Source organism: Melitaea cinxia, chromosome 9 (assembly GCF_905220565.1).
Source record: "Melitaea cinxia chromosome 9, ilMelCinx1.1, whole genome shotgun sequence".
Classification (NCBI taxonomy): domain Eukaryota; kingdom Metazoa; phylum Arthropoda; class Insecta; order Lepidoptera; family Nymphalidae; genus Melitaea; species Melitaea cinxia.
Genome location: NC_059402.1, coordinates 5,743,870 through 5,768,535, shown reverse-complemented (window position 1 = coordinate 5,768,535; position 24,666 = coordinate 5,743,870). Strand labels below are relative to the sequence as shown.

At 32.4% G+C, this 24,666-nt stretch overlaps 2 protein-coding genes across 2 annotated transcripts in view; one reads left to right on the top strand and one right to left on the bottom strand.

Moving 5' to 3' along the window:
- Positions 1-15,075, top strand: part of LOC123656695 (transmembrane protein 120 homolog) — a 20,323-nt gene extending 5,248 nt beyond the window's left edge. Inside the window, exons 3-8 of the mRNA XM_045592354.1 lie at positions 1,956-2,129; positions 2,205-2,297; positions 2,802-3,019; positions 3,954-4,177; positions 4,592-4,681; positions 14,862-15,075. Of these exons, the coding sequence (XP_045448310.1) occupies positions 1,956-2,129; positions 2,205-2,297; positions 2,802-3,019; positions 3,954-4,177; positions 4,592-4,681; positions 14,862-14,906 (844 nt within the window). The 3' untranslated portion in view covers positions 14,907-15,075. The remainder of the gene's footprint in view (positions 1-1,955; positions 2,130-2,204; positions 2,298-2,801; positions 3,020-3,953; positions 4,178-4,591; positions 4,682-14,861) is intronic.
- LOC123656694 (protein PFC0760c-like) lies at positions 14,938-24,666 on the bottom strand. The gene is made up of 7 exons (XM_045592353.1): positions 24,551-24,666; positions 24,256-24,478; positions 23,686-23,880; positions 21,528-21,593; positions 20,108-20,262; positions 19,908-19,998; positions 14,938-19,006 (listed from the first exon to the last, which is right to left on the bottom strand). The coding sequence occupies exons 1-7, from the start codon at positions 24,631-24,633 to the stop codon at positions 15,626-15,628; spliced, it is 4,194 nt and encodes a 1,397-aa protein (XP_045448309.1). The 5' UTR covers positions 24,634-24,666; the 3' UTR covers positions 14,938-15,625.

Here is a 24,666-nt window from a genome sequence, read left to right as displayed (position 1 = left end):
TTTAATTTAGTCTTTATTTCATAAAGCTAGGTCAGTACTTTTAAAGATATTGGAGATTTTCTAACCGGCTCTTGGTCTTTGAGGTCCAGTGTATAAGTAAAGACAAGAAATTAAGTTATTGTGTCCCACGGGTAGTAACAAAGACCTCATTTGTTAGAACAAAAACTAGATAGTTAATTAATATTTATTTACGTAATAAAAACAAAAAATAAAACGGACTTCAATTTACATCTACAAGCAAAAATTTGAGAACATCATCATCGTAATCGAAGGCAGTTAAATACGCATTATTTTGAATAAATCAAAACTACCTATTTTTGAAGTCGGCTAAGAACATACAACACTATTTACACTGTTTACAAACCAAAAAAAAATCCTATAAAAAATTACATCGTTGCCCTTTATCAGAACGTAAGATTGTCAAATTGCTGTAAAGTGAAAGTCGCATTGCAATTCGAAACATACATTCTAATGTTGTATGAGTACTATCAATGAAGCTATTTATATAATAAGGTTTCAAATAGTACAGAGCTTAGAATATGTTTGTGTTCAACATCCCATCAGTTCACGTCTCTTCACATTAACGGATCATTTCTGATAAAATAGAAGCATGAAGAAAGTTACCCCTTGCTATACTGTCTCTTGGATATTTTAACACAATTACGAGACACTTGCTTAAGAAAGTAAATATTTTGACATAACATTTATATTTTTGTAATTTATTTATGCTATTATTCACCGTAGAAATATCTATTTATAATTTAATAATATTGTAACCTAATCAACAAAGTTTAAGTGCTGTTTTAAATTTCCACCGCCGCTAAAATCGTTACAACCTGTCGGAAAAAAAAGTATCTCGATCATTCGACTAGCCCGTTGGCGCAGTTTGTAGTGACCCTGCTTTCTGCTCCGAGGGTTGTGGGTTCGATTCCCACCCCGAGTCTGGGTGTAATATAAATATTTATTTATATATTTATATATCTATTATTTATAAGTATGTTTATTGAAAAAAATATATAAATGTAGCTATATACCAGTCGGCTGTTACCTATAACACAAGCATTAAGTTGCTTACTTTAGGAACAGACGACCGTGTGTGTATTGTGTAAATATTTATTTATTATTTATTTATTTAAGTATCTAAAAAGTATATAAAAGTATCTAATATCATAATTTAAAGTTAAGTGTGCAACTAGCGTTTTATTTTATTTGATAATTTCCTGTAATATACACGGAAATAAAACGGGACCCCAGACCGTATTACTAAGACCCCGTTGCTCGTCCGTTCATCTGTCACCAGGCTGTATCTCATGAACCGTTATAGTAAGACAGTTGAAATTTTCACAGATGGTGTATTTCTGTTGCCACTATAATAATAAATACTAAAAACAGAATAAATAAATATTTACGGGAGCTCCCATACAACAAACGTGATTTTTTGCTCGATATTGATAACGTCAACGCTTAAAATATTCACAGAATATTTATTAATATATTAACTTAAAAATAATGATAGATAATGGTACAGGACTCTTCGTGTGTGATTCCGGCTCGCACTTGGCCGGTTTTTAACTTGTGTAAAATACTTCAATAATGCGTAATATAGTTTTATCCTAAATTTAAACTTTCATACCAGTAATTGTAGCGACCTAAACATCCTACGTTTGTAATTCGGCGAAAGTTTCGGGGGTAAAAAGTAACCCGTGAGTTAATCTTTATCTTCGACTGTTTACACCTGCCATACCAAATACAGCGAAAGTGATTAAATAAAATTTTAGCTTTGATGCAGTACTAAGACTCCATCTTGACAGAGCTTTCTTATTTGTAATATTTGGACAGATGTTATATTTATATTTGATGATAAACTTCTTTTGTTAATGATTTCAATATTTTCTAATCACTTTCCCAGCGAAACGTATCTATTAAATTCAAACGAAAAAATTCTATTTTTCCAGGATGGAAAAGAAAGGTGTGACAAAAGACGAACGTCTTGCGAATTTAGAAAAGGAAATCATGAAAAGGAAAGCACTATTGCACGAAATTGAAGCGACTCTCCCGAAGCAAAACAGCTTATATCTAAGGATCATACTCGGCAACGTTAACGTGTCGATTCTAAATAAAAATGATAAGTAAGTCGTAGTTCGTTAAAACCATGATAATAAGTAGTGTTGAAATTTTGTCAAGTTTAATACTTTTGGTTTTAGGTTTAAATATAAGGACGAATACGAGAAATTCAAATTGATACTTAGTGCGATCGCCTTCGTTTTAGCTGTTGCAAATCTATGGATTAACTTTAGGTAACTTATTTTCCTTTGTTTTTGTTTTTACGTGACTAGTGATGATTGGCACGTAGTGGCAGTAGTTTAGCCGCCAAAAAACCAGACAAGTTTGAAATCAAGCTTTTGATTAAAAATAAAACGAATGCTGATAATTGTATTCAGCCTGTAATATCTCACTGTTGGGCATATATACCTCTTTCTCCGTATAGGAGAAGGAGGAGGAGTCAGAGCTTAATCCACCACGCTGCTCCACTGCGGGTTGGCGAATATGTTCCCTACTACGAGTTACGATCGTTATCAAGTATTCATAATAACAACCGGGACCGACGAATTAACGTGCTCTCCAGGACACGTTGGGGAGACCCAAAAGAACAAACATACAAACCGGAAAGAAATATTTGTACAAATATCCATCTCGAGTGGGAATCAAACCCGCAAAACGTCGGTGTTTTAGGCGATTACTCGCACTACTACACCAGAGCGGTTGATACCAATAATATTTACAGTTAAACAAAATTTCAGGCCATTACAATTGATATTGATATTCCTGCTAGTCTGGTACTACTGCACGCTAACTATTCGTGAGAGCATATTGAAGGTGAACGGGTCCAGGATTAAAGGATGGTGGAGGGTACACCATTTTATTTCGACTGTTGTGGCCGGAATTCTTCTTATTTGGCCTCAGAATGAACCCTGGAATGAGTTCCGACATACATTTATGTGGTTTATTGCTTATATCAGTAAGTATTATTGTTTTCAGGACAAATACATGTTTCGCCGTTAAGTTACTTTACTAAGGGTATGTTTCACTGGTTACTGGCAAAGCTTTATATGACGATATATAGCTTCAGCCTGTAATATTCCACTGATATATAGGTATAGGTCTCTTTCCCCATGTAGGAGAAAGGTACGCCAATCCGCATTGGTCCACCACGCTGCACCAATGCGGATTGGCGGATATATTACCTACTATGAGTTACGATCGCTATCAGGTGTACACGATAACAACCGGGACCGATGGCTTAACGTGCTCTCCGAGGCACGGTGGACTTCACAAACACCCAAACCACTGCAAACATCTGTATAGGGTATATGTGCAGGGATCGTCGTATATGACAATATAAATACATATAAAAGCTTATGATATCTTTTCTTCGTCACTGTCAAATTAAACTGGATCTATCTGACATTTATATTTGCAAACTGTTCACAGTTATAGAGGCTATAGTTTATTAGTTGCGGTGAAACAGGCACTAAGTAGTGACTGTTAACAATTTTGTACTTCTCACTTGGTGTACCTTCTTTATTCATTATTAAAATATATTAACAATCGGCAGAGATGTCACAGCAACCATTGTTAATTTATGGACCATAAGTCATTAAAAAACCCAAGTCAATAAAGCCATATTTTAAATAGAACTTTCATAATAATATTAAGTGGATTAGCGAGTCGATATGTATTAGCTGACCTGGTAAACGTTTTGCCATAGGAATAGAGAAACTAATATAACCTTGAGATATAAAAAATAGAATACAGCCTGTTCTTAAACCTACTAAATATACACAAATAGTTTCAACAGAGTTGGTCAAGCCGTTTTGGAGGAGTTCAATAACAAACATTGTGATACGTTATTCATTAGATAATGTATTCAACAAAATTATTGAATATTTCAGGCGTAGTACAATACATGCAGTTCAGATACCAAAGCGGAGTGTTATACAGGCTGAAGGCATTAGGCGCTAGACACAATATGGACATTACCATAGAAGGTTTCCACTCTTGGATGTGGCGAGGACTCTCCTATCTTCTACCGTTTCTGTTCGGAGGCTACATTTTCCAACTTTACATTGCTTACACTCTCTACAACATTAGCTATCATCCAGAAGCGACATGGCAGGTATGTGTATAATTTGATGTAATATTTTTTAAATAATTTAAATAATATTAGTCTGAATTACGTTTTGTTCTAAAATATATAACGTACAATTCTTAAATATATAAAAATATCAACTGGCTCATGAATATAATAACTATTAATGAATATTAAGAATCCAAAATAACAGAAGCCTAATATGTAATATATTTTTGATATTATATCTGTCTGTATGTTTGTTTCGTATTCAAAAGTACTGCAATCAATAAATGCAGTTAACACAGTAGAATTGAAAATTTGTCCTAGTACTATTTTAATATATTATAAGAGAATTGTTATTATTGTAACAATTTAAATACCTAACTCCACGGGTTCAATGTTGCGGACAAGCTAGTCAATAATTTACATGGTATTTCGTATGAAAACAAAACAAAACAGGTGCCAGCATTAAGTATGTCGTTCCTGCTTATCGGCATCGGAAACACGGTGACAACTCTCATAGTGATCCCGCAGAAACTCAACGAACAGGTACAGAGCTGAGGCAGCGTACTCGTGTGATTATATAAGTTGACTAACTAAAGCTGGCATGTACAAATACATATGTAGTAATCATCTTTTTTTAAATATATTTATTACTCTTGCGCACCATCTATTGTCCTAAGTATGTAAAGTTTTCTATCGGGTAGTAATTTATTTATATCTTTTTGTTATTTTATTATAAAATGTTTCCTTTTTGAAAATTTAATTTCTTTCAAATTGCATTGTTTTTAGTACTGTGAGTGTGCCAGCTTTAGATAACTAACCAGTACTCACTAATATTTATTAGACTAGTATCACTTTGTTGTGAATTTTTAACATCTCTACGTAATCCTCAATTTCAACAAGATCAAATAAATCAGATTCACAAACGCTTAATATAAGCTGTGTTGCTGACTGTTCTTTAAAAGTAGTAAAAATTGTGAATCTCCTTTATAACATCAGTCATGCGATGATGAACTTAATATAAACTACTTAACGATCATGATTTTAATCACCAAGTATTTAAATAATTATATATATCTATATAATTATTTCTATATATATATTTATTTACTTATTTATTCATTTGTTCTCAAAACAAAAAACAATGTCATTAAAAATATTATGTGTAAGTTTAGGTAAATTTTACCTAAATCTTATATCCTACGAATCACAAGCAAGTAATAGTAAATAAAACAAAATATGTTAAAAATTTATTTGGTGACAGATCTGTGACTCTCGAAAGAATTATTTCTGACACAGTTTATTGAAATATATAACCATATATTTTTTATAATAAACATATTTAGACTATCGAGAGTAATGACCTGAGTATTATTTTAACTTAATGAAATAAAAATTTACTTGACACTTGATGTTTTAAAATTATCATTGAATACATATTGGTGACAAATGTAGGCTTAAGTGATAAAAAATGTTTTCACTTTTTTTATTAAATTATTGAATGAATCTCTTGTTGAAATTGTTCAACGGATTGCAGTGTAGTGTTGAAGATACTATAGCTGTATTAGAAATATTAGTACTACCTGCCACTTTAATACGGATGAAGTTTTTACTTTTATGGGTAGCAATAAATTAATAGACACACGAAACCTAACATTATTATACATACTGCTAACTCAGTTTGATACATGAGAAATTAAATTTGTATTTTTTTAATTTTACATTTCTTTGTACAACTTGTGGTAGCTCTCAATTTTAATGTTTGAAAATGATTTGGAAGAACGATAACTAAATAAATTGTTAACTAAAAGTAAATTTAATTTTATTGCGCCCACTAACATGTCAGTACAATAGACATGTGTAAGTAATGCAATTGATACATTACGCGTGATATTACTCGAACATGTAATATGGCATCACACATTACGCGACGAAATGAAGTATTACACATCACACTTGACATTACGCGCTCTGTTCGGTCGGAATGTTGGATTTCTTATCTATTTACTCTGTCTAACTTCACTTACTGAGTGAGACACGGTGATGCGCGGCGCACTTTTGCAACCAGTCATAACCTCACTCTCTAGCTCTACATTATTTTCGTTAGTATGAGTGAGAGCGAGCTACTGAGCCGTGGCGAGTTTTCGTCATTTTTTAAGTGAAATATGAATCGTATTTAAGAATGCTAAGGCATATTATAGCACAACACTGTACGTAATACTTTTTAATAATGCGTTACGCACTTGACTGCCGCTAAAATTCGAGTTCAAATTTCTGCTTTTGCATTTATTAAAATGTTTTGTTTGTTTATGTTGCTTGTGAAAATAAAATTATAAATGAAGTATTGACATAAAAAAAGAAATCATTGTATGTATATAAAGTTGATTTTTAAATACGCTAGTATTCATGGTCATTAGTTTATTCCTAACTTATATTATAAACTAGCTGCGTCCCGCGGTTTCACTCGCGTAGTTCCCGTTCCTGTGATGATTCCGGGATAAAAAGTAGGCTAAGGCTCTCCAAGGTCTGTTTTATCTGTATACCAAAATTTGACAAATTCGGTTCAGCCGTTTTGACGTGAAAGAAGGACGAACAAACAAACACACATTTATAATATTAGTAGGGATGCGAAAGTAACTCTATCTACCTTTTACGTTTTCTGATTTTGATGAAATTTTGTATAGTGATCGATGGGACATCCGAAGAGGATCAATAATCACATGGGGACCGAAACTAAATGGGTAAAATCGCGGATCACGACTAGTATTAATTTAGTTGTCCATGTGTATTGCCAGTCCTAAGCCTGGAATAAATATCCCAATTTTCCTTGGGGCTTACATAAGTATGAAGGGAAACCAACTTTTTTTACAAATCAAAGCTAATTTTAGAATAAACTTTTAGAAAACCAAACAAAAAAAAAAAACAAAACAAATATTATGAATTTTTAGCCAGTTTCCACCTCTCATTAAAAAGCCTTCTACACGGTCGGGATCGACCGCCCAACATCGTGTCCTTGGTCGGGTTGATATAAAAATGGACAGTGTGGAAAACGGTTGACCCGACCAATATTTGGTTGATGTCAACGGCCTTGGTCGCGAGCGCATCTCTCGCGACAGGCTACGTTCGTGGTCGGTCCCGACCATGTCCCGACCGTGTGGAACGCTGTCGGCCGACGCGAGCGCTTCAGTTTGCGCTTGTCAGTCGTCACGGGTAGCTAGTTTAAGTGTTTTAACTATGGTCACGGGCGCATGTCATCACGTATTGCAATGGATTCGCAAAACGAACGCCACGAACGAGAGGTTCTGACCGAATTTATATCTTTATATATTGATTTGCCATGTCTTTGGGACATTGGATCCGATTTATACAAAGAAAAGAACCAAAAAACTTCACTTTACTTTATCATAAAAAAGTTATTGCCAAACCCACCTTCTGTTGCTTTATAATTGTGTTTGCTCGCAAACGAAAAAAAAAAACGACTTCAATTACATCGACGAGTAATACAACGTAGATCGACGAAAAAATAATCAAGTAACTACGCGTTATCAATGATTACTCATAAAGTAGTCATCAGATCTCGATAAAATTTATATGTGACCCCATGATAAATATCAGCTTTCGATTAAATTAAAAATTATCAAAATCGGTACACCCTTTAAAAAGTTATTGCAAATTTTCGAGAGTTTCCCTCGATTTCTCTAGGATTTCATCATCAGATCCTTTCTTTATCATGGTACCAAACTAGGAATATCCCCTTTCCAACAAAAAAAGAATTATAAAAATCGGTACATCCAGTAGAAAGTTATGTGGTATAATAATACAACGTAGGTCGACGAAAAAAGCGTCAAGTAAAAACGAATTATTAAATATAACTCGAAAAGTAGTTGTTAGATCTCAAATAAATTTAAATGGGACCAATCGGCACACACCACCTTTCGATTAAAACAAAATTTGTCGAAATCGGTCTAACTGGTCAAAAGTTCTGATGTAACATACATAAAAAAAAAAAAAAATACAGTCGAATTGAGAACCTCCTCCTTTTTTGGAAGTCGGTTAAAAATGCAAGGAGCCATCGCTTCAAATACCAGAGAAGAACTAACAAGTTGAGTCAACCACCGACCGTGTAGAATGAATACAAAAATTGGTTGACCCGACCAAAGGACACGACGGTCGGCGGTCGATCCCGACCGTGTAGAACGCCTTTTACCATTTTTATGCTAAAGTGATGTTTGGTCTGCTACGTAGTACACCGAACACCGTACACTTAAACATACTATAAGTACAAAATCTCATGGAATGTTTGGTGTGATGACAATTACGTGATATATAGCATTTCATAAGAAATATCTCACGCCGAACAGTACACATTTCGGGTAATGTTCGGTGTGATGGTGTGATGCCATATTACTCAGTACGAAATGTAATGTAATATTACATTACATTTTGAAGCACTGTTTTGCGCAAGTCTACAGTGCAATATTGTTGTAAGTTTGCCATGTAAATTTCGTTATTACATTAACTAAGAATTAGCTTTCGTGTGACAGAACTTAATGCCAGTTTTACGTGACTGGATTTAATAGACAAAATACAATTACTTTGACCTCTATAAGAAAATAAATGAGTAATTATTAACTCAGGATTAAGCTATGGAACAAGTGTTAAACTTATTAAAATGGCAGGTTTCACAAACTTTATTGCATTTATTGTGATTTTCATTTACTCCAATAGATGAAATATGTTGGACGTAAGATTATGCGTTGATTTTATAGATAAAAAATAAATAAATTAAACAGTAGTTTAACCTCAGTTAACAGAATCTCAATCAAATCAACTCGAACAGTTCAAAATCAAGCATCCCTATGTCCTTCTGCCTTGTTATACTCAATACCGAAAATGTTTAAAATATTAGTCATACATTTATATTTGAGCGCTTCGCCATGTCGTCTTCAAGCATGGTGTTACGATTTGGGCAATTTGGGTGCTAAGCGAAAGATAAACTTATCGGCAACCATAAAACAATAAACAATTTTTAATATCTAATCCCCGCTAGAAAGGTCGATATTTGATAATTATGATATTAAAAATTGTTTAGGATTCCCTAGTGTGGGTAACACAAAAATAAATAGTACATAAAACAATACAAAGTTAAAAAATATAAATATATACTAAATGTTAATTATAAATATGCTATTACTAATACAAATTTTTTAATGCATTATGTCACTTTCGCTAACAGCCTAATGAGACGGGTTGCAATAAACGCATACGGATGCTTGCCAGTAGAAATAGATTTTATTGTTTAAATTTCATTTCTGACTCTTCCTACACGAATGAGACTTATCAGCACATTTTTTTACGAATCTCTTAGAGATTTTAAGTCCTGTACCATTTCTCCAAATACATTAGAAAAGCTTTTTACTTATTGCTTTTTTATTTTTAGTTCGTAATTTTGCACAACGATGTCTTAAGTTTATCTAACTTAACAAAATGGCTTCAAACAATGTGTGTAATGTACTAGCATCTAATTATTTATACTTTTATGATTTGTTTACGTAATAATAATACCGGTTCAAACTATTATTGTCATTTAATTCTAAGATGTATTGTTAATATTTTTGGGTCCAAAATTTTTTTTGATCGGTTTGTAATGATTGCATTTACGTAACGGTAGATTGTACTACTTCATCGTATCTGGTAAATGTAATTTCATTAAAATTTTTATTTTTTTTAACAAGTTCTAGTCTCAAAAACGATATATCCATTGTCAATATCTTGCAAAAAATTATATTAATAAATTGTTTTATTTGTTCTTAATATATTAACTGTTTAATTGGGAACAAAATCATTCATGGTCTTGAAAATTGTTATTATTTGCTTTGATACGTTAATTTATAATCGTTCTCTTGATGATTGTAGCCTATCTTTTACATAAAAATAAATATTTTAACATGGATTGAAATATCATCTATTCTCTCAATTTCTAATCTCATATATTTGAGAAAATTATTAATTGTGCTGATTATACTTATGTTTTGCGCTTGAATATTCTTTGACGTGATGAAAAGTGATAGAAAATTTGTGTTACAAAATAATAAGTTAGAGCAAAGAAAAAACCGATGTAACAATTATTACTAGAGTGAGACTATGACTAGTCATGGGTAATTTTTTCTGTATATTTATGATCGTAAAAATAGTTGGAAGTTTAAAAACTTTTTGAAGTACTGTTGATAAAAAATTATACGAAGAGCTGTAAATTGATTTTATGCCTTACCTACTTAAAATACATTGTAGATTTGGTTTTATAACTTGTGTATATGAAGTGGGCTGTCTTTTTGTTATTTATTAATGCTACGCTGAGTAATAAAATAGATTTTTAATTGCAGCTTTTGTTTATTTAATTTTTTGGTTTTGCGATGTTTGACAGGTGACTTACCTTGCGGCTTTGTTCCTTATTTTGCACTGCTGCAACATGTATACAATACTACGACTGTTGCGCAAGAAAATGCTTGGGCGGCTGAAACTGGGCTACAAATTACGTGCAATTGCGTACAGTTTTGGTACGTGCCCGTTACATTCAAGTTAAATGAAATAGTAAATTTGTTTATGTGAATGTCTGTATTACGATCTTCGTCAGCAGAGCAATAAATAGGTTCTTTTTGTTTAATTTTGTATTCAACGACCATTCTTGTACAATCAACTAATAATTTTTTATTGATCCCTTAGTTTCATAGAATGCGGTGAATTTAAGATAGCAAGTATCTTACTCTTAATGTTGAAACTGGAATTTTTTTTATTTATTGAAATTAATCATGCAAAGGTAACACGAAATCAAATTTTAACAAGTTTTAATTGCTTTTTAAATATTACTGTTTACTACCTAATTTGTTTTACATTGATGTGGTGTGCTTTAGACTATCAATAATAATAAATAAATTTAGTCAAGATGTTTATTTAAATTAGCGTGGCGTGTATCACATTCACATTTTTCACAAAGTAATTAATTTTATTTGACATCCAGTAAAACAAGTTTTGATTGTGTATTTAAATCAAATGTGTCCAACAATACACTTTGAAAGAAGTCACATTGTAGGATAATGTTGGTAGGTAGTAAAATCGACAACATTTTATATAAATCTAAAAATTTTAACTTTCCAAAAAAGTGGAATTTATTGTTTAACCCTACCTACATATTCCTCCGATGTGGAAGAGTAGATGGACCCAGATATTTTTGATTTCATGGTTTTCGATAGTTTTGTATCAGAGGTAAGCAAATTCATATCATAGCTTAGCACTTAATGTTAGTTCTCTTGCACATTGCACATTAGTTAATAAACAAAAAAATGTTACTTATTATACTTCTATATATTCAACATAACTTTATTACTTCTTTAATTTATATTACATAGTCAGAAAAAGGAAATAATAATTTAGTTTACTGTCCAAGGATGCACTTTTGAAATTCGACGTCATTCGATCATATAAAACTGCATCCTTATACATTGACTTAAGGGTGCGTGTATCTTGCTCGTTGTCCTACTTGAGCAGCAAATGTGGCCACACTACAAAACAGTAGTCATTTTTAAAATATTATAGAAATACGAATCTGTAAACCCTACTCTATACCATCATAGAATCTTGTATCTTATCTAGGACTGCAACATATCGCACCTTCGGTGCAACAAAGTCACAATTCAAGACACTTTTTTTTATGTCTTTTATTAGGACTTTTTGATAATTCAATATAAGATTTTTAAACTATAGCAAAGAAAGTAAACTATTAATTTTATAAAGATTTCAAACCTACCATAAATAGTAATTCAGAAATGAGGAAATAAATGGAAAAAAAGAATTAAAAGTCCTCTACTGTAAAATTAAGAAATGAGCTGTTGTGACTTTGTTGCACCGACTAGGTATGTATATATTATATACATACCTAGTCACATATATAGGGGAACACCGGGCAAGATGGGGTAGTTAAGGTTTAAAGCTCCAGAAATCGTAGGGGTTCATGGTTTCATAATCATATTTATTCTTAATCAGGCTTGTAGTTATCAATCTTACATATTAAATTGAAATCAGGAACACAGCACCACAGAATTGTTAATAATATAACAAAATGTAAAATATGACATATCACCCCATCATGCCCGATAGGTCGGGTAAGATGGGGTGGGCCTAATGGGCAAGATGGGGTATAGCCATTCTCTCGACTATTCAGGAGTGCAGAACTCGCAAATGAATGTTGCTTCGGCATCATTATCATCCACTCCTGCGCAGCCATAATGTAACCATTTACCACAAGAAGAATAAGCAATCCAACCTTTCTTGGAGCCGAAATATAACCCTGTAGAATGTAGGCATGGAGTGTTTTCGGTTTCAACATCACTCTTTTCAGAAGACGACTGTCTAATACGTTTCTTTGGATTATATTTCTTTGTGGCTTTAGCCTTGAAATGGTTTTGTTACTCTTCCTTTTTCTGTTTTCGCTCCTTTTTTCTCCGTCTGATTTCCTTGTTTTGCTTTTTTAACTTTTCTGTCACATTTTTTTTTTCATTTTTCTAACTTAACAACTTCTGTTTATAGGGTGAAGAGGTTATGATAGTAGTTTTACTGCGTTTTTTCGCCACTTTTAATGTCTTCTTGGTCACTAGAAGAGGCAATAGTTGCTTTGGGCTGGCTAATGCACTAAATTAGGCTAATAAGAAAATCTAGGGGAAGGACTCAAATTTAAATATGTGTTAATTTCAGTTGTACTAGTTGTTACAACTGTTGAAGTAGCAGGATCTGTAACAACAACTGCAGTGCTCGTTGTTGTAAGAGGTGCTGCCACAGTATCTACAGTTAAAAAAAACCGATGTCTATGTCTAATAAATAATCCATAGAGCCCATCCTCTTCTTCTTCTTTTTGTACTGGTACCCAATACTGGTACCCAAAGGTACCTTTACGTTCTTTTTTGCCTTTTTTATCTTTCATTCCAATGTAGTTTGTGGGACTAAGAAAATTTTTGCAGCCAACATATATCCCATTTCTCGCTTCAAAACAACTTCTATCGCCTTATTCAGTGCTTCCCTTGACCGTTTTCATCTTCCTGAGTTTATTTTATAAACATATATCATTACAGCCTAAACAGTCCACTGCTGGACATAGGCCTCCACAAGTTTACGCCAAAAATAACGTTAACTCATGTGTTTTGCCCATAGTCACCACGCTGGGCAGGCGGGTTGGTGACCGCAGTACTAGCTTTGTCGCACCGAAGACGCTGCTGCCCGTCTTCGGCCTATGTATTTCAAAGCCAGCAGTTGGATGGTTATCCCGCCATCGGTCGGCTGTAAATAAACATATATGACTTTTTTAAAATATAAACCATCCTAAAACAATATGTAAAAAATATAAATAATCAAAATCGTGTCAGGCAAGATGGGGCATCAAATACCCCATCTTGCCCGTTGATTCGTTTCAACATTAATATTCAAACAAAAAAAAATTGAATAATGTTTCATAACAAAACAATTTATTACCTGTTACTGCAATGTACTTTAAATAGGATTAACCGAGGTGCCACTTAAAATTCACTAAAGACAAGTTTCATGTACTACGAAACGTATATATAAGAAATTTTAATACGAACAAACGAAATCTACTTTTCGACGATAACTAAAACAAATGAATAGCCACCGTGTTAGTACTCGTGTGACTAAGAGCTGTCGTGGCGGCTAGTAGCGAGATGGCAGAGCGAATGAGATTGATCAATTTAAATCACCTGAAAAGCCTGATGCCCCGTCTTGCCCATCACCCCATCTTGCCCGGTGTTCCCCTACATGTATATCTGCCATCACGTTTTGTACGGTGAAGTAACTAACCAACATCAACAGTGCCGTATCTTGAGTTTGGTATTTTCATTTAACTCCAATAACTCTTGTTACGACGCTACCTATGCAGTAAATATATTTTAAAATATCGTATCTTACGCGTCCTTGAAACAATATATTTGCAATTGCAGATTGTGTGAACTTATTGACAGTTGAGATTGTTGTGAATTTGACAATTGAATAACTGACGAATGTTATATTTTGATTAAAATCGTTTAAGCATTTCAATTCGCCCTCGTAAATAATCAAGTGGCACCTTCTATAACGCTAGTCAATGAAAATGATGACCAATTTCTCTTAATTTATACAGACGCGTACCAGCGGATAATAACAAAAAATTCGTTGTATAAATTCTAATTATCATTTATATAGTATTATCAAGTGCAATAGAGGGGCTTATTTTAGAATGGAAATCGATACAAATATAATATTAAAATAACCGCTTTTTACTAAATGCATATAGATGTATACATGGTACATATACCAAAATAACATTTTTTTTACAATTTTTGTCTGTCTGTTTGTTTCGGCTAATCTCAACGGCTGGACCGATTTTGATGGGACTTTCACTGGCAGATAGCTAATGTAATAAGGAGTAACTTAGGCTTATTTTATTTGAGAAATTCATTTATTTTGTAACTCTGCGAACTGAACAATATTTTTTTTATACTCCACGCGGACGAAATCGCGAGCACAACTAATAATAAATATAACCTTTAAGTTTTATTCAAATGTGTTCACAAGTTTTTTCGGCTACAACTAAGATACGAACTTTTAAATGTTTTTCGCATTGTGTTACTACTTTTTGATTTTGTGTAAAATTATATAGACTTATATAAAAATTATATGGTTACAGGATCAAAAATGGAGGCAAAGTAAAGTGGAAACAAAAACATCTTAGTTGGTGAAGGGTCAATATCTAAACGGCACTATTTAAGATCAATGCATTTATATCTGGTTATTTAAACAATATATTTTCATATAACAAAAGTATTTGGACAGTGGGTATTCATGTTATTTCTCGATGTAAATATAGTTTATTATATTAAACAATACAACATTTATTCTTATTATTGCCCATCTTATACCTCGCAACTATTTTCATTTATTTCACATGAGAAAAAAAAAGACAAAAGTTTATGTACAAAGTCACTAAATTATGTAAAGATAAACAATAGTTATCTTTTATTATTAATTTTAAATACTTCAAATAAGTAATAACATATTCTTTCCTATCATATAAGTAGATATCATACATTTTATCATTAATTATATACACCGTAATCTTATTTAATAATATTATTAAATTGTTACTTTCCGAAACTGAGAACAATATTTGTCCAAAGGTTTTTTTTTTATAAACATGACTTTTTAAAATAGAAATTTAAACCAATGTTTAATATGTATGTATGTAAATTTAAACCAAACCAAAAAATAAAACAAAGTTTAGCAAGGTCTGAGTGTCGGATTTTAGCAATTTAATAAAGTATACAAATCCTCACAAAGCCAAGTATTTTAAGATACTCAGCGTTCTATATTTTTCATTTCAAGTCTTTAACGTATTTTTATCGTCATACTTGGCATAAATGTAAGAATAAAAGTCACTGAACTGACTAATGATCATTTTTCATTCCCTTCATCATCACTATCACTGAAAGAGTCCGGTGGCTCATTGTATTCTTCAACACGGGGTTTCTTAATTAAAAGTCCTTGTTTCTGTAACTTTTCGAGGGCCTCTAGTGTGTTCTTTTTAGCAGTGTTAATTTCACATTTTTCTTCTACTTGTGTAGCTTGTTTTGAACTTGTTTTCATAATTTTAAGCCCAGATACATTACTTAATCTGCTTAGTTGTTGTTGTGAACTTGTACTAACTTCTGATCGCGTTTGGGTAGCCGTAATCATGCCTTTTCCCTTAAGAGTTTTAGTAACACTTGAAAAATCAGACTGACTTTGACTTGCCGAACTATATTGCATTGCAGAATCATCCTCGTAATCTACCATTTCTGCAGAACTGACAAGGGACTCTTTAGGTTTTTTGAAGCAACTAAAATGACCAGCTGTCTCATCAGAAGGTCTTTTTACGGTCTGGGTTAATGCATGAGGAGAAATTTTTAATTTTCCTATGGTCGATTTTTGAGGACTACTTTTAGGCAGAGCAACTTTCCTTACTGCCGATGTACTAGGGCCAGTTGTTCTTGGAAGATTTAAAACAGGCCGTACTGGTATAAGTTGATTTGATGCTCTGACTACAGTTGGGTTAGGGTTCCTTATTACATTTGTTGCACTTCTAATTTTAGAACCAATTGCAGGAGAAACATGTCTAACTGTTGTACCTTGTAACTCTCTTCCTGGCTGTTTATTAAGTATCTTTTGTGGTGGTCGTATCGCAGGTTTAATACTGCATCGGTTTTGTAATACTTCATTTGTAGATTGATTAACTGTTCGTATGGTTTTAGTGACTGTTGTCGTAATTTCTTCAATGACAGTTTGTGATTGAAACCTCTGTACTGTTTTAACTGTATTAACTTGATTAGTAGTAGAAACCTTTTTCTTAAATGAAGCTTGATTTACAGACCCACTGGCCTGTTGAGTAGAATTATTTGATTGTTCATTCTGTAAAATGTTTGGTTTTAATTGTTTCGCAACTATTTGCGTATTCACATTAGCCGTGTCTTCTGAGACTTCTTTGTGTCCCGAGTTTATGTCTGCTTCTGATTTACATTTTTTTGTATTTAAGGATTTAATTGTCAGTTGTTTATTTAAGTTTTTAAAATTTTCTAAACATGTGTTATTTTTCGATGTCGCTATGGTGTTCTCTTTTTTAAATGTGTTGGTTTTAATTTGGTTTTCGAAATCTGAGAAATCATCCTCCATATCGTCGTTATTTTCATTTTCACTGTCAGATGCATGAGGGGACTCAATTATTGCACTTGTTTGGCTTTCATTACACTCATTACCACTGTCATAATTTTCAGCCATCTCAGAGATTTTTACTTTACCTATAGATTCTGAATCACTGTAATTTGCTTCATCCTCATCGTCATAACTTTCAAAGCTCTTATGTAATTCTTTATTATACACATTCGGAGAAGAGTTACGAGACTTAACAGTTATATTTCCACCTAAACTCCTTAATTTATTTTGAAGATTAATACTCTTTTGGATTTCTTGAGACTGTTTATTCAATTTAGGATGTTCTTCTTTAATATTTTTGTTATCAATATTTTTATCTGATATTTCATTTGGACATAGATTTTGTTTAGATTTAACAACAATATTTGTACTACCGAGACTCTTTAATGTGGTTAATGGTACATTAAGGGATGTATCTTCAGATTTGTTGTTTATAATAGCACCAGATTCGTTATCCTCACTATCAGAATCGTCTATGTTAAAAATTTCTATATCTTCATTTACACCCCCTTTAGACAAATTGTTTGGTAGGATGTTCCTTATCTGATTCACATTACTTTTGTCTGGTTTAATATTGGGAACTTGATTAACTTTTGTGGCAACAGAAATAGGCTTAGCTGTTACATTCTTCAAACGTTTTAAAATATCAAGATTAGCTTTCTTAGGACAATTATCAGTTTTTAACTCTTCTTGACCACTCGATGGATTTCGAAGTTGATTCTTATTTAAAACTTTTTCTTGAGTAAGAGGTATATTTTTGATATTTACTATTTTAGGTTCGGTAATACTTTTATTTGATACTTGAAATTCTATTTGATCACATTCTGTATTTAAAGTATCTACTCTTTTATCATTTATTTCATCATTTTCACATTCAGTATCGGAATTAAAATTTGATGCAGTTGTTGGAGATTCTTTTGAAGCTTTTTCTGTAAAATGTTCTCCTAAGGATTTATTTAAAGACATTGGTTTTTGTTCCATAGGAATTTTTTTAATTTGATCTGACTCCTTACTTTCTATTGTGGTGGGCAAAATTTTATTTACAGTATTAAGTTTTTCATTATTTTTATTACTAATATTTGAGTTTTTCCCTTGATTTAATGGTTTAACTGTTATAAGATGGCTTAAATGTTTCAGAGCGTTTAGTGTAGTATTAGTAATATTATTATCTACATGTTCTTTATTATCATCACAATTACTGTCCGTGCTTATAGAATCTTTATTTAGTCCATCAGTTGTTAACACAAGTTTTTGGTCATTCGATGTTTGTGAAAATTTATTGGGACTAGATTCTTCAAATTGCGTACTTGGTGTTTTGGTGTCAATGGTAGATAAACTTTTATTTTCTAAAATACCATTTTGACTATTTTCTAACATAGAATTACTGTTTTCATATTTGTATGTTTTATCATTATTACTCATTTGTGTTGTTGGCTTACTATTATTTGATTTTTCAGTTTCCTGTATGTCCGTGCACATTTCATTCATTTCGTCATTTGCGTCATTCTCAGCAATTGAAGTAATTTTTGATGAATCCTCTTCTTCGAGATCAGAAGTAATATCCTTATTAGAAGTAATATTGATTGAATTTTCTATAGTGTTTGTCATCACAGTATTGTCAGTGTCATCATTTGTGGCAGCATTTTGAGAAGCACTTTTTTTAACAATTTTTATTTGACTATTTCCTTGATTCATAAGTTTAGAGAGTATTTCATTAGGAGTGTTAATTATATTCTGTTTACTCACTTCTTTCTTATAACTTGTCAAAAGGGGATTTTTTCCAGACTTTGTTTTTACAACAATGCCATGTTTCTTTAATTTAGCTAAATTTGCATTTACCATTTTTGGCTCGGACTTATTGGGCAATTTTTTGCCTTTGACTTTTTTTAGAACAACTTGTGTTGGTACTTCTTCTATTCCTTGTACATCAAGACCATCACCAAAAACATCTTTATTCATGTTCAAAAACTCATCTAGCGTGATAGCCGCCTTTTTTGACTTCTTATGTTTCTTATGCTTTTTTGATTTTAATTTTTCTGGAGTATCATTGTCAGTAGACTCTCCCATGACTAATTGAAGAAAACTATCCTGTAAAAGTTAAACATTATTAAAAATTAATAAATTGTCAATATTTTAGTTATTTCGAGGGGCATAGTTCGCGTCATGTAAAAAGAACGCTGAAAGAAACTGGAGGGGGTGCGTTTGCGCATGGGTATACTCGCGCACAAAAGTACTACTGTTTTATTTTTTAATTAGGCTTTCACTCGCGGCTTCGTATAATGGTTATTGGTAGGTACATTAAAAAATACTAGAAATACCAGTGCGAATGATTCGGACTAAATAAGTATAACAATTATCACTTTACAAAATTACAATTTTTTTTAAACAAAAGCAATAACAAATTTTTTAGTTATTGAAATGTCATATTCAAAAATATTAATTATCTGTACTCTCAATATTCGTATCTTATTAGTTTTTGTGTTTAAAATGATAAATTTATATTTGTTTTTTAGTGAAATAAATAGTAAATGGAGTTTTACAAGTGTCCGTATGCTAATATGTTGTGAAGGTGAGTGATAAATGCGGAAAAAACGGGAATTAACATTGACAGGGGTTTGTTTACCAAATAAGACTGTTCCAAAAATGGAACGTACGAAAAAGTTTTTTCAAGAGTTGGCAGCACTGTAAATCGCCTTTGCGCATTTTGACAGCCAGCGTTCTTTTTACATGACGCGAATTATATATTATAAATAATTTTTCTCAATTCCCTATGTAAAACTATTTCGTAATTTAAAACTTTTGTGCGCGATAATATTTTGAGTCGACGTCGATCTGTCCAATCAATAGCACACCGGCAAGCATGCGACACGTGATAAACACGCCCGCCCGCTACCCCATACCACCAAATAGACCGATAAATCGCTTCTGCGCAGCTTCAAAGCCAGCGTTCTTTTAACATGACGCGAACTATAACTAAACTAAAACTTACAATGCTTTTTGTATTCATTTCATCCTCTTCTTCTACTTTTTCGATTATCGGCGACACAGTTTCAAGAGAAAATTCTGTTATGAGTTCTTTCCTGAAAAAACATTCATTAAATTAAAATAACTGTCCTCATTCTTTATTAATATAAAGAGTACATTTACGAAAGATATGTAGTAGTTTATACAAATTTAAAAAAAAATTACATTTTATTACGTTCTCTGTATAAGTCTGCTGTAGAGTGAAAAGTTAAGTGTAACTCATAAGCATCTAAATGATAGAATATTGCTTCACACAGCGGACACCTTAATATTTCAGTTGGACTTTGATTTTCATCTTCATGGTCTTCACCAATGTGTTTCTGTAATTATATTTAGATTATTGATTAAAAAAAAAACAATAATAATAGCTCAGTACGTGTGCCGTATCGGCGGCAACTAAACACCGACGGATGATTTCTGCTTGGAGTAGATATTTGTGTTTATACTACTGATGTTCCGGATATCCGCAGGAAAAATGAGATTCGTATCTGTATCCGTCACTTTTCTCGCGGATCTTATACGGATCTTTTATTAATTTTTAAATTTTATTGACAAGATGAAATGCTGTTTTATAACTTAGATTATGTGATTAAGTAGTATAATTAAAAAAAATATTTGGCACCTTTAATTACGAACATAATATATTCAAGTAAGTTATCATACTAATAGTATATAACTCGAAGATACTAAATCAACTATCATATAATGTCACCATTACACATAGAAAGCTATGACATTAATTTTATAAATATAAGAAAACGAGAAATAAATAACTTTTTTATTGAAACAACTTTTTCGGATTGTATCGTTCGTTTTTTAGATGCCTGACGTTTCCTGGGCCTGGTTGCAAAACAAAAGTAATACGCACGCAATACAAGTAGAAATAAAATATCCGTATCCGGATCCGTATCCGCAAATATACATTTTTGACGATCACTAGTTTATACAAATATTTATTTCTGGTCTGGTTGTCTGTCTTTTGTGTACCTACCGTTCCTTGGAGAGCTCTTGTGACTTTAAGCTGTCCGTACCGGTTGTTATTATAGATATCTGATAATGATTGTTGCTCATAGAAGGAATATATCTGTCAACCGGCAGTGGAGCAGCGTGGTGGATTAAGCTCAAATCCTTTTTCAACATGGGGAAAGAGGTTCTATGACCAGTAGTGGGATATTACAGGTTTAATCGTCAACATAATGCATAATGCATTTCTGTGTGGTTATGGTAGTTAGAATATAGCCACCCCCTCTCTTCCCGTGGGTGTCGTAAGAGGCGACTAAGGGATAACACAGTTCCACTACTACCTTGGAACTTAGAAAGCCGACTGACGGCGGGATAACCATCCAACTGCTGGCTTTGAAATACACAAGCCGAAGACGGACAGAAGCGTCTTCGGCGCGACAAAGCCAGCCCTGCGGTCACCGACCCGCCTGCCCAGCGATGTGACTATGGGATGGGCAAAACACATGGGTTCACACCATTTTTGACAGCGAGCTTGTAGAGGCCTGTGTCCAGGAGTGGATTGTATTAGGCTGAAGTGGTGATAATGCATAATATATTCCATTAAAAAATACAATGTACTTACATGTAGGTTCACTTTGTTGTTATATTCCTCACCACAAAATGCACAATAATAAATTTGAAGGAGTTCCTACAAACAAATATTATTAAATATAAATACATGAAGTTTAAGACATATAGAGACATAGAGATTTAAGCCAAGATGGTAAAAATTGTATAAGAAATATTACAAAAGAAGGCAATAATGGTTTACGAGATGTCAAAAACCAGGTTCAGTTTTAATTGTTTCTGGTTACAGAATATACATTATATGTAATCTGTTTTGTTATTAAATTCAGAATTCTCTACAAAAGAGTGAAGCAGGATAAGCAAGATTCAGATGCCCTTGGGAAAAGTTAGGTCAATTTTTTTTAAATGTAATCACCATCTTAGAGAAACATTTCTATCAGCTCTAATCAGCTATCATACCTCTGTAGATACTGACACTGTAGATATATATAGTGCCTTAACGTTGCTTATCCTACTTTACTCTTTGATCTAAATCTTCTATCTCAGTAGTATAGTAGAGTATATTTCTTTCAAAATAGAACAGTATGCTACATTATTGAAAACTGTCAAGGATTCAAACTCAAATGATACTTTTTAATAAAAACATTAATTAAAAATGAAATTCTTTTCTTTTTTTTTTTGGTTTAGAAGTAATTAGTGTAAATCATGTTAGAATTAAAAAATAATTAAAGTATTTATTTCCCTTAATAACTTTTTAAATTACACAAGTAGATAAGTGTGTACTTATAATGAATACATACTTAATTAATGAAAAAAATTATAAAATATACTGTAATAGTGAATAAAAAATGCAAATTATTTAGAATTATATATTTATCGATAATAAATATGGGTGTTTTCAAGAGGGACTACAGGTTGACCTCGAATGATACTATCAATAGTTCAAGACTGTGCGCTCTCTGCCCTCTATTTCAAAAATGGTTTAAGATATGAAAACATTTTGAAGCAAAAGTTGTAGAGAATTTAATTCTCTACAATATTAATAATCAATACAGATAGCATAAAACCCTTGGGAAACGAGATATTTGCAAAAAAAAAAATCGATTTTTTGACCTTTGACCTTAGATATCTGTAGTAGTAGGTTACGAAATAAAGGTTCTTACAGATTTATGGCTGACTATATTAATTTCCGAAGTGACTAAAATATTTATCAGAGACATAAAAGATAACACTTAAAAAATTTGAGACCATATATGGATTTGTATGCATCTGTGAGGTTCTTTGATGGAACCCATATAATTATGGTTTGTATGCAGCTTGAGAAATTTTGAAAAATTCAAAGATATATTGATTGGGTTTGGTTATTGTTTTTAAGTTATTACACAAGAAAAATATATGGAACTTGAGGAACCATATTATGGTTTCATATGCGGTATTGGCTTATCTGTCAAGTATGAGCTAGTTAAAAAAATTTTGATACACAAACCAATTCGGTCATCATAATATATATGTTGTAGTAATCTTAGGTGGAAAATAATACTATTCAGCTTATAATTTTTGATCTCTAAAAAAATTAGGAACTAAAGTAACTGATAACCATAATTAGTGAGAAGTAGTTTCAGTGTAGCATGATGTGCAAAAGATCACTTATTTATTGTCTGGACTAATCATCAAATATCTTAGAAAAATAAATAATATAAAATATTTTAGAAAACTTTCTTGGTTGTTAAGAGGAAGTTGCCAAACCTTAAAAAGCGTTATTTTTTTATTTAAAGACTTAGAAATATAAAAATAGGTATTTAAGCTGTTGATGACAATTGTTAGAATATTTTGGAATCACATGTAAATGCAGATGGAAGCTTTATGTAAAAATATTCACAGTTTTAGTTTCCTGTTAGTGAGAAGTTTTGAGACAAATAAAAGCTACTATTAAATGTTTACTAAATTATCACTACTGTAAAGACATGTCATTGTGAATGAAACAGGACCTTTTATACCTTTTTTAGCACCAGTACTTCACTAATCGAGTTGTCCAATTTTGTATTATAGTTGTATCATTAAAAAGATAAGATTTCATTGTATCAACATGATTGTGATGGAAAAATATATTTGCTCTGTTTTTGATTTTTTACATAAATTAAAACAGGGAAGACCTATGCATCTAAAGATTTATGATAAATAGAACACATATATCAATAAGTCATACAATGTACCTGGTTATAAGTTTTAATTTTCTTTGACTGTCCAATAGCTGGTAGTTCAGTGTCTTGTCGGTGAAAAAATTTATTATGATAAAGCATAGCCGAGGCTACGTAAAATGAAACATCACAACAATCGCAATGGAAATCATTTGTATTTGATACTTCAGATGACTCGTGGCTTGATTGTATATGTTTGTTGTATAGATGCTGAAATTATAGTCAATTTAACACATAACACTAGTATTTGTGTTTTATAAGACAATATATAAGAACAGTAGCAGTAGGTTACAGCAGGGAATAGCCTGCTCAATACCTGGAGCAGCCTGACTAGGGAAGAACCTCAACCTCCTTACAGAGCATCATAGCTAAATATTCCTGCTCTCAAGCAGCGTTGTGTTCCTGTTGTAAGTAAGGTGACCAGAGCTCCTGGGGAGGGATTGTGCGTAGGGTCGGCAATGCGCTTGCAATGCTTCTGGTGTTGCAGGCGTCTATAAGTTACAGTAATCATTTACTAGCAGGTGAGCCGTACGCTTGTTTGGAAACCTAGTTGTATACAAAAAAACTGTTCGACCAAAGACTTACCTTCATAGTAAATAGTTTACCGCAGAACGGACAGAAATATTTAGAATCGTGATCTGGGTGAGCTTTGTGCTTGTGAGTTATAGCTTTAGAAATTGTGGGAAATACTTCCTGACAGACATCACAACCGACGAGTTCGTTTTCTTCGATAGATTTATCGTTGGTTGCCATTTCATTCTGTTGCCGGTTCTTATTTTTACTACTGAAGTTGGGATCGCCGTGTTTTCTAAAATTTTGGTCCATATATATAAATATAAAGAAATATCTAATTCTGTACGGAGGAATAGTCAGTATTTACCTAAAATGAATCAACAAAGCAGCCTTGTCTTCAAAAACTTCTTTACAGAAAACACAGTCGAACTTAGATTCTGTTGTCATCATGAAAATAGCGATTTATTATCAATAAATGTAATT